This window comes from Cotesia typhae, unplaced genomic scaffold (assembly GCF_013202065.1).
Source record: "Cotesia typhae breed Kobodo isofemale line unplaced genomic scaffold, CoteBio_Ctyphae contig_5, whole genome shotgun sequence".
Lineage (NCBI taxonomy): Eukaryota > Metazoa > Arthropoda > Insecta > Hymenoptera > Braconidae > Cotesia > Cotesia typhae.
Genome location: NW_027423757.1, coordinates 10,598,820 through 10,610,043, shown reverse-complemented (window position 1 = coordinate 10,610,043; position 11,224 = coordinate 10,598,820). Strand labels below are relative to the sequence as shown.

At 26.2% G+C, this 11,224-nt stretch overlaps 3 protein-coding genes across 3 annotated transcripts in view; 2 read left to right on the top strand and 1 right to left on the bottom strand.

Moving 5' to 3' along the window:
• The first annotated feature begins 854 nt into the window (after window positions 1-854).
• Creg (Cellular Repressor of E1A-stimulated Genes) lies at window positions 855-2,499 on the top strand. Its single transcript, XM_074248274.1, has 5 exons — window positions 855-1,302; window positions 1,626-1,780; window positions 1,922-2,041; window positions 2,123-2,204; window positions 2,293-2,499. Exons 1-5 carry the CDS (start codon window positions 948-950, stop codon window positions 2,463-2,465), a joined length of 885 nt encoding a protein of 294 aa, XP_074104375.1. The 5' UTR covers window positions 855-947; the 3' UTR covers window positions 2,466-2,499.
• A 191-nt stretch (window positions 2,500-2,690) lies between these two features.
• Window positions 2,691-4,325, top strand: LOC141530895 (U6 snRNA-associated Sm-like protein LSm2). The gene is made up of 4 exons (XM_074248275.1): window positions 2,691-3,250; window positions 3,351-3,418; window positions 3,924-4,014; window positions 4,127-4,325. The coding sequence occupies exons 1-4, from the start codon at window positions 3,248-3,250 to the stop codon at window positions 4,250-4,252; spliced, it is 288 nt and encodes a 95-aa protein (XP_074104376.1). The 5' UTR covers window positions 2,691-3,247; the 3' UTR covers window positions 4,253-4,325.
• An 822-nt stretch (window positions 4,326-5,147) lies between these two features.
• Para (sodium voltage-gated channel paralytic) overlaps window positions 5,148-11,224 on the bottom strand; it is a 36,629-nt gene continuing 30,552 nt past the window's right edge. The window contains exon 33 of the mRNA XM_074248273.1: window positions 5,148-11,162. Coding sequence (XP_074104374.1) covers window positions 10,377-11,162 — 786 coding nt within the window. The 3' untranslated portion in view covers window positions 5,148-10,376. The remainder of the gene's footprint in view (window positions 11,163-11,224) is intronic.

The window sequence follows — 11,224 nt, the reverse complement described above, 5'->3', positions numbered from 1 at the left end:
AACTCAGGCCTTCGCCACGAGCACTCTGATTTTTTTTTTATTTAAAAATCCCTCCTCGGAGATGCTATTCACCCAAAGTTAGTCATCGGTTGATGACTAATGTGACTCTTGATTACATCCAGCATTTCATTTAAATTAATGTAATTTTATATTATTTATTTTATTTTTGAGTTTATCTTGTAACGGTTTGTTGACCGATATGTAGATGTATGGACGTCAATAAGTATTTAATATACACTGTAACAAGAAGAATGATTAATAATTTATTCAACGATAATTTCTCAAACCTCGAATTATTTGACACTTTAATCACATCATTTGTATCATCGCTTAAACGACTGCTTCTAATTAATCACCACCAGTCTCTTGAAAAGTGTAATTTTTATTTCGTCTTGTAATAATTACTCAGAGATATTTTTCTATGCTGATAAAAATTGGAACCTATAAAATAAATGAAATTGATTTAATTTAATTCAATTCTAACAAAATTTTAATGCTTTTTTATTTTTATTTTTTTTTTCTTCACCTAAAATTAAATTTACTTGATGTAAACCTGGTGTATGAAGCAAAAAAAGAGTTTAAATAAATAAATAAATAAATAATGAGACTGAAAAATAAAAAATTAAATTAATGTAACTGTTTCAAATGATCAAATCAGTGCGCTGCTAAAAAAGCAAGCTGGCATTTACTGAAACTTAAATTCACTAGATAAAATGAATATAGATATATTATAAATGCCGATGGCATCATTGTCCCAGTCAAATCAAACGCGCTTATTCTATGATGATACTGATAGACATATATGTCTGTCTCTCTCGGATCTGAAACATGATTCTTGACTAATTCTCACGGTCATTAGTAACCGGAATTCGTAACGTTTGTCACGTATCACGTTCTTTTAAGAACTTCTAATTTAGTCGTTTACATTTTTCTTTCATTGAACTGCAATGAGTTGCCAATTTAAGTTGCTTGTTTTTGCATCATTTTTTTTTTTTGTTGTTTATTCGCAAGTAAATTTTGCCAACGCGAAAAAACGATATTCACCATGGAACTCGGAAGATGATGAGCAACTTTGGCGAAAATATGAAGAGTGCAGAGATTTTCAAGAGTGGAAGAAATTTAGCAAGTTGAATAATCACTACAAAAAAAATAATAATTTTGGTTTTGCTGATGATGATTCAAAAAGAGAAAGTGCTGAATTTGATGCATATTCAGCCAAAGAAATAAGTGATTCACCTGGTGATGATTTACCTCCAGAGGATCATCCGGCTTTGGTGGGCCGGTATGTCGTTAATCAGTCAAGTAAGTATCAAACAGGTTTTTTTAGTCTTCATGTTGATGAAAATTAAGTTAGCGGGCATCTAAAAATTTTTAGATTTTTTTTTAATGAAAAAATTGTTATAAAATAATTTTAAAAAAATTTTTCATTCATTAAAAACTTGAAAATCTTTAACTGCAATTAAAAAAAAATATTTTTTAGTTCTAATTTTGTTAACGAAAAAAAAAAAAAAAAAAAAAAAAAAAAAAAAAAAAATTAAAAATGAAAAACGTCGGCTAACTTTAGGATCATTCATGTTGATGATTTTTGATAACTAGAGCTAAAATAATTGATTTATGATCCACAGATTGGACCTCCGTCGCTACTATCAGCAGACAACAGGGAATAGCATCATTTCCGTTTGCCAATGTCGTAGCTTTGAGCGATGGACCGCGTGGTAACGGATCTGGAGTTCCTTACATGTTCCTCACTCCCTTGGACTTTACATCAAAAGACCTGAAAGTATGTATTATTTAATATTTGTTTTTTATTATGTAATTAAATTATTTATGCTTAAATCAAAGTCTAGTGGTAAGATCACTGTGATAACGGTAAGCATTATTAAAGTGAAAGGAGGAATTTTAATCTATTTTCGAATCGTAGGAAGACGCACGTGCGACGCTCATGGTGACCTTGGCTCAAGGTCCTTATTGTACTCACAAAGAAATGGAACCAATAGATCCGCGGTGCGCGCGAACTATTTTAAGCGGAAAAGTTCAAGCGGTGTGTATCCCTTACTTATTGCAGATAAAATTGTTTAAGACAGATTATAAATAATTAATTATTTTAATAATTATAATATAGATTGATCATAAATCACCGGAGTACGTTGTTGCGCGGGAAGCAATTTACGGACGTCATCCTAGCTTGAAGTACATGCCAAGAGGTAAATTTTTTTAATTAAAATAAATAAATAAAATGTATTTGTTACCTTGTCGATGTTTATAATAATGTTTCATTTTTATTATTTTTAGATCACGAGTTTTATTTTGCTAAATTAAAAATATTCTTCATCGTAGTGCTTGACACTTTTGGAGGTGCCAAATTTGTATCTGTTAAAGATTACTACAATCCACCTGTAACAAAGCCTAGTGAGAATTATGACGAATATATGAATTATCCGATGCCATATGTCAATCAATTTTAAAACATCTGTTTGAATTTTAAAATATTTTTTTCTTCATTTTATTTTGATTGATTTATATTTTATCGATCAACTAGTTGTAATATAATTATAATTAATTTTAATCTTTGAATAAGTCGAAACCAAAATTAATTTTTTACTGGTGAATATATATATATATATATACTCCCAAATAAATATAAATATAATTGAATAATAAAAATACTTTTTTCTTAAAGAAAATTAAAAAATTATCAAGTGACAGCTAAATTAAATGTCATAAAAAAAATTCTGAAAATTGTCAGCTGTCTGCTAATTTTATTTTTATTATTTTTCATCCTGTCTTCTTTAACGATATTCTTCGTTTAAATTTTCTTCTTGAAATAGCACAGAGAAGAAAATAATTTCTTTTCTTGAATCAAAACAGTCAGATGCGTCACAATTAAATATTGTAATAATATTATTTTTTTTTATAACTATTATTATTTGACTGTCAATTATCGCTTGTATCATTCGTTTAACAACTAATCTTTTTTTTGAGGTTAACTTTTGTTAAATTAAATAACCCGCTTCATATTAATTTACTTTTTTATCTATTATACCAACAATTGAACAGACAAATATTGTCGGTCACATAGAATCTCACTTTATTACACAATTAATTGTATTTCGCGGTAAACATTACTTGCGCTTGTTAAACAGTACAGTGCAAATAGAATAATTCATACGATTACTCCATTTTTTTGTGCTAACTTAGTTGTAAATAAACTAATTATTAAAACTATCTTTAACAAATCTATAAAATCATGGTAAATATTTTTAATGCAAAAATAATAATAAAATTAGTTACTCTAACCTATATGTCAAATCAAAACATAATGAATTAATCTATTTATATTTTGTTTACAGTTGTTTTATTCATTTTTCAAATCTCTGATCGGTAAGGACGTCGTGGTGGAACTAAAAAATGATCTCAGGTAATTAATGATTTTTTTTTTAATTTATAAATTTTTTAGAGTTGAAATCATTCTCCGGTATAAATAAACTCCGGTGTAAATTTATACTCTATGGTCATTATCAATGATGGTACAATAGACAGCTGAAAATAATTTTGAAAATTAAGTCAGCCGACATCTAAAAATTTTTAGAATTTTTTTTTATTAAAAAAATCATTACAAAATGATAAAAAAAATTTTTTTATTTGTTAAAAACAAATTTTATCATTTTTTCATAATTTATATCATTTTTTAGCCATTAAATGATAATGAAAAAAAATTTAATTGAAAATTTCAGGTGTGAAAATTAAAAAAAAATTATAAGTCAAAATTTTTCAAATTATTTTTTTATTATAATTGATTTGGTATAAAAAATTTTTAAATTGATAGCTGTTGGCTGACTATCATTTTAATGATCAAAATTCATTAAAAAAAAAATTAATTTTATAATTAAAGTGTTGATAATTAAAACTTACTTATTTTACAGTATTTGCGGTACTCTTCATTCGGTAGATCAGTATTTAAATATTAAATTAACTGATATCAGTGTCACAGATCCAGATAAATATCCCCACATGGTATGAAAGTAAATGTATTAATATTTTTTATTGATTAAAAAAAAATGTCTCTGTCTAATCAATAAAGTGAAATAATTAATAATATAGAATAAATTCTTGTTCCATGATTTAGCAATCAGTAAAAAATTGTTTCATCCGAGGATCTGTCGTGCGATACGTCCAATTGCCGCACGATGAAGTAGACACTCAGCTGTTGCAAGACGCAGCCCGAAAAGAGACTACGGTTCAAACTCGCTAAATAAAAACTAAATATAATTAAAATAATGTATTATTTTCTACAATTAAAAATAATAATAAATAATAAAATTTTCTATTGATTTATTATTAAAAGACACGTTGATAATGTACAGTAAAACGATGTAAAAGCTTTTTTTTTTTTGTCTGGGTCAGCTAATTATAAAATAAAAAATAACCAAGGACAAATGACAGCACTAGATTTTTTTTAATCATTTATTGAAAATATTTCTGTAAAATGTGTTCATCCGTTCGGCCATGCGAATCAACCAACCGATTATTGGATTGTAAGAAGAAAAAGCCAAATATATACGTACATAGATTTTTATAAATATACATACGCATACACTAGCGATGAGAAGTAACTAAAATAATAGCTAAAATTAAAAAAAGTTAGAAAAAATAGTAGAGACATTATTTTCTAGTATTATAGCCTAAATTAAAGGACCAATCAACGATGCATTGGCATACTTTATAATCTTATCATATATTAATTATATTGTGTATAACAAAGCGGTAACAACTTGTTAATTGTTAACTATATTAATCGTAGGAATTACATAATTACAGTAACTAATAATATACGAATCGTTTAAACTATAATTAATAACAAACAAATTTTTTTTTTTTTTTTTTTTTTTTTCCATATTTTGTTCCAATATCAATCCTTGACAAAAATCATTTATTGTTTTTGCTCGTTTTTTTATTTTCATTTTATTTTATTCGTTTAATTTTTATTCATCATCTTGTATTAATTATTTAACAACGTTTTCTTTGCATTATTTGCTCTTAAAATTCATTTAATCGTAATAAACATATTAATATTTATAATATTGTGCAAATAACTCATATTTTATTTTGGTTTTTGCCTTTTAAATTTATTTCATTTATTTATCTCATTGAATTTATCATTTTTGGTTTAAGTATATTCTTCTTTGTTTGTTCATTTATTTATTTATTTTTTTTTCATACCAATAAAATTTACTTCATTTTTTTTTTTTTTTTTTACAGATTTGTCATTACAGTACAGCAGTTCGTAAATTTAACAGAACATGTTAATAATGGACAGTATCTCAATTTATATTGATCGTTTGTGGTAATCATTTTATTGTGTGATTTATTTAATATTATTATTTATTTATTTATTTATTTATTTTTAAGTTTATCAATAATTTGGTAGCTAGGTTTGTTGAAAATTGGATTCTCAGCTGATTTTGCTAGCTTTACCCATATGGCAGTTGCTTTTAAATTTACTGGCCGACAGGCTCTGATTTTTTTTTAGCGTTGCACATTACATTAATAACTGTCTATCATTTTATTATTTATTATTTATTATCTTATGATTGCAATGAAAGATTTTGAAAAAATTTAAATTGTAAGAAAGCTCAAAGGTGCTTCTTGATATCTCGTTTTATCGACAGTCCGGATATACAAATTATTATTATAATTATATTTATAATTTAAATTATTATAATAATAATTATTATTATTATTATTATTAATATTAATATTATATTAATTTATTTATAATATTTATTTCTTCTCTTAAATCACTTAAAGTACAAGTAATTCTTTCGTTCAACGAGTTTACATATCTTTCAATTTTTTTCTACCCATATTCATTTAAAATTTTAATTTAATTAATTATTTACTCCACTCCGTACAATTCATCTAATTTTTAAATTTATTTATTATTTTTTTAATAATCATTTGTGACAATAACTTATGAATAACGGCAGTATCGGTTCACGGAGAAAGTACGTTGATTTATAATATATATATATATATATATATATATATATTTATATTTATATTTTTCTCAGCGTTACAAGATTTATATTTGTTATAATTTTATTTTTTATTTAAAAACAAAAATTAAAATTTTTAATTTTTTTAAATATTTATAAATACAAGCCAACAGATTTATATAGATAAAACGATATTATCAAACGATACACATACTCTCCCCATTATCGCTACTACCGATTAATTAATAAGCCAAATTTATTTCTTCACATTCTTATTTATTGATAAATATTATAAATTTATATACTTCATCGTATATATATTTATAAATAATTGATAAAATCACTTATAAACATTTTTTATCAGCCAGGAAAAATATTAAAACACTTGACAAATTTTGTTTTTTTTTTAACACGAGCTAAGTTTTCTTCATTAGGGGAAGTTACAATTTAACTAGCTCGAGCCTAATAATATTCTTCCTTTATTATTCGTTTTATTGTTTTTCCCTTCATATTATAATAATAATTATTATTATTTATTTAAATAATTCTTTCCTTGATATTTCAAAATATACACACTTAAAGCCTTCAGATAATCACATAGTGTTTATTTATATATTTTAATATCATACACGCGCGAAGTTTACCTAGAAATCGTTAAATGTGGAAATATCGAGGATTTTATTTATTTTAATATTAATATTATTGTTATTAATTACTATTAATTATTATTTATTATTGTTATTACAATTAATATTAATATTATTATTTTTATAATTATTAATGTCATTATTATTAGCAAGTAAACTTGCGTAATTATTTATTAAGCGCGTATAAATGGATTAAGATGATTTGGGGAAAAATCACTTGATCATTTTAATACAACACTTAATAAATAAATACTTTTATTATTACTTATTTATTTATCATAATAAATATTACTTTACTTATTGCTTCTATTGATGATTATATATATGCATGAATTTTTAAGCTAATGCGTATAAATGACGTGATAAGAATTATTTGCACATATTACAACATCTACAAATTAATAAATAATTTTTTTATCATTATCATTATTATTATTATTACTATTATTATCATTATCATTAATTTTATTATTATTATTATTATTATTATTATTATTAATTTTGTATTACTTCCGAGCATAATGTTGCAATCAAAGCAATCTCGTCGATAATTAGAAGGTTTCACATTTATTCACTTACAAAATTAATAAATAGTACAAATAATTAAATTTATAAATTATTTATCATTAAAAACATTTAAATGATAGGATGAAACCTCCGTTGTAACAAATTCGATAGAGTGGCGAAGCGGGAATCGTTTTTATTATTAAATTATTCGATTGATTGATTTATTGATTGATTGATTAATAAATAAATAAATAAATAAAAATCTACTATTGATATATTGATGAATTTGAGGAGAGAAGACTATAGAGTATTAATATAGTAGAAAAAAGTGTCAATGTTAAATTTATGTTGATAATGATAAATATTCTAATTACAATAAGTATTTTGATAAGCAGATATAACGTTCAATAGTGAGAATAATTTTTTTATGATTAATTTTAAATGATTTTTAATTATTTTTTTTTTTTTTTGAGCTTCTATAGCTTATAGAGTAATGAACATTGGTTGCTTGTTGTAAGATAAGCATTTTTTATCCTACAATGTGTTTTTTTTTTTTTTTTTATATAGATGTTTATTTATTAATTATTTAGTTTAATTTTTTTTTTTTTTTTTTTTTTTTTTTTTTAAGTTAATTAAGCCTAAATTGATAACGATAATGCAAGAGACTTGTGTTACTAATGAATTAAAATTATAAAAATTAACTTTAACAATTCGCTAGAGCCTGTAAGTCAGTAACAAAAGAGTCTTGCGTTTCGTATTATTTATTTATTACATATTATATGATAAAATTTATTTTCCATCATTATAATTATAATAACAAAGTAATAAATTCTCTATAATAAAATATAAATACACAAATAATATAATAGAAATATAGCAACGTGATAAATCAGCGTGTATATTAACTAAGCGATATTATTTTTTTAAATGTTAATTCATACGATTAATTAGCATTAAATAATAATTAAAATATAAAATAATTATACGTGTAATCGATAATTAAATATGTATAGTCTAAGTTTAATTAAATAATACTAATAATAAAGGGTAATTAAGTCAACGTCAATTTATTCGGTGTAATTAATTAAAAGTCAATTGTGCTCTGTGTTAAATATTACCGTGACACTGGAAAATTTTAAAATTGCTGTCTCAAGAGTGTTGTAAAGTTGTAAAAGAATAAAATGAATAATAAAATACGCGATAATTGAATAAAAAGAATAATTAAAAAATTAAAAAAATGAAGCCGATAGTTTGCATGCGACGAGGGCTCATTATACGAGAGAGCTTTCCATCAAATACGTCTATCTTACACTTTTAATTAATTAGTTACTTAGAATGCATTTATAATTATTTATTTATTTTATTAATGAATTAATTAACTAATTAATCCGTTGCTATATACTCGCGCAAGACTTTTCTTCTTTTTTTAAATATATTTTTTGTCTTTTAAATTTTATCTCACAATTTATTCCACAGTAACTTCAATCTCGTAATTAATGATTAATAAATATGCAGGCAATCGTTGAGTGTAATTATTTTAATTATTATAACGCATTTTCACATTTAAGCACTCACCTAATTAACTTTATTAATTATTTTTATTTCAAACTAAAAAACATACCCGCGAGTTTTTTTTTTTTTTTTATCGTAATTTACTTTTTAATTTTTCAATGATTTAATTTCTGAATTTTTATTTAAACTCGCGAATGTATGATTTATTTATTTATAATTATTACAATCATTCACTCGAATAGAAAAAGCTAGAGTTATACAATTTATTAATGGATTGCGAGATTGCGTTACATTGATGGTAAACGAGAAAATGAGATTCGTTAAATGAAAATTAATTAATTTTCCCGTTAAAATCACACATGAGACTTTCAATTTAAATTGTCTGTATATAAACTAAATTTGCACAATATTTATATATATGAATATATAATACATACTATTTATATATACGCGTGATTTTATTAATTCAACATCATGAAGATGATAGTTCCAATAATAATAATAATAATAATTGTAATAAGAATAAAAATTGTAATAATAATACTTATGATAATAATAGCAATAACAATTAATAATAATAATAATAATAATAATAATAATAATGACAATAATAAAAATAATAATAAATAACGAGAATAACAAAAAAATGTAAAAAACACTGAACAAAGCGGCCGAGACAATAGATTTGTTTTTTTTTTTTTTTTAAATATATATTTTTATATATATTTATTAATAATGTCTATAATTGTTGAATGTTGCAATCGGACAATCGGCCGAGATGATAGGTGATAATGGTGCTCGTCGAGACACAATTCGATTCTCTTGTTACGTCGCTCACACACTTATTACAGATGAATTAATACGATAAATCGCGCTTCGATAAACACATTAACATAAATGTTATCACTGATAATTTTTTAATTACAAGATGTTGATTTTGTTGTAAGTTAACAGTGCCTTGGTCATCCGAATCCATATTTAGGGGAAGCGAATTCGGTGAGCAAGTAAGAAGCGCGACATATGTATCTTTTTAGGATGATTATGACGATGTATTCTTGCTGCCAGAAGTCATAATAATATATAATACATAATAATTATAAAATAAAAAGTGATAAGTTACAATAATAGCAGATAGAACACAAGCAAGCGAAAAGTAACCGTCGGGGAAGGGCACGAAAGTCAATCGAGTAAAATCGTGTACTCGAATTAGATGTACTATTTTTTTTTTTTTTTTTTTTTTTGGACAACAATACACACATCGAGGCGTGCTCGAGGTTTACTTGAATATTATTAATATTAATTATTAATTATTATTATTATTATTTATATTTATATTTATATTTTTATAAACATGGACTGACGATCCAAGTGTCTGACGATCGCTCTTTAACGGCGAGAATACGTGACAGTTTTTGCAGTGGTCCGACGAAAGGCAACTCGAGGACAACGTCACGTTGCTTATAAAACTATTTATTTTATTTTATTTAGTTAATAATATATATATGTATATATTGGATGTATATATATATATTTATATTTAATTTTTATTAATATATGTTTAAGGCTGTTGAATTTGATAGCAGCAGCACGACAGTGAGATTTAATAATAGGAGGAGTTGACGGGTGGTTTTAGTGGTGGTGGGCTGAGAGGTGGTGGTGGTGTTGGTAATGGTCAACGGTGGGGTAGTGATGATGACGGCTGCCGCAGTGACAATCAGACATCCGCTGTTCGAGATGTGACGCTAGGCGATCGGCTGTGGATGACCACCCTGTGGCCATTCTTGGTGATGAATCCGTCGCTCTCAACGAGGACCGCAGTCTGTCTGACTCTAGGGTCCATGTCTGGATCATCACTCTCCTCGCTGGGACCGCCCAGTCGTTGTTGCTTGTGTTTGCGCCAGGCGTTCTGTATCAGCCTGGCGCAGTACTCCTCTCTCTGACGCCACAATGTCGACGACACCGGCTCGTAGCCGACCTCGTCAGGTCTGGCTTGTACTTCTCCCAGCTCTGCCGTTTCTTCAATGGGATTACCCTTTCTCGCGAAAAAGTCCTTTGTGAGTGCATCGAGGATATCCACGCAAAACATAAGGTCGCCCTTACATATGGGAATATCCATCGACACGATCTTATACTTATTCGGCTTATGAATTTGCAAAGGGGGCTCCAATACATCCAAGAAGTCAGAGAGCTGGTCATATCGTATGTACTGCGTACCGTCCGGGTCGAATTGCTGCCATATTTCATAATACATATCGTAGTCATCATCGGTCAATCCCTCCTGCACATCTTCTGTCGCTTGTGAATAATTTTCTAATATCACCGCGATGTACATGTTGATGACGATTAGGAAGCTGATGACGAGGTACGATAGCAGATATGCAATTCCTATTGTCGACGAGCCACAGTTCCCAGGATAACCTATTTCATTGTTCGGCTCCTGGCAGTCCTCCTCGTTTATTATACCGTCGAGCACGCCGTCCCATCCCGCGGACGTTGACATCTACAAATTTATTTAATAATTCAGTATTTCATTTTTTATTATCTTATTTTTTATTTACATTG

Excerpts from the sequence above, each read along its gene's own strand:
- Creg (XM_074248274.1), top strand. The coding sequence starts at position 948 with ATGAGTTGCCAATTTAAGTTGCTTGTTTTTGCATCATTTTTTTTTTTT. Across the intron at positions 2,042-2,122 it reads TAAGCGGAAAAGTTCAAGCG|ATTGATCATAAATCACCGGA; the intron begins GTGTGTATCCCT and ends ATTATAATATAG. Across the intron at positions 2,205-2,292 it reads CTTGAAGTACATGCCAAGAG|ATCACGAGTTTTATTTTGCT; the intron begins GTAAATTTTTTT and ends TATTATTTTTAG.
- LOC141530895 (XM_074248275.1), top strand. Across the intron at positions 3,419-3,923 it reads GAACTAAAAAATGATCTCAG|TATTTGCGGTACTCTTCATT; the intron begins GTAATTAATGAT and ends CTTATTTTACAG. Across the intron at positions 4,015-4,126 it reads CAGATAAATATCCCCACATG|CAATCAGTAAAAAATTGTTT; the intron begins GTATGAAAGTAA and ends TCCATGATTTAG.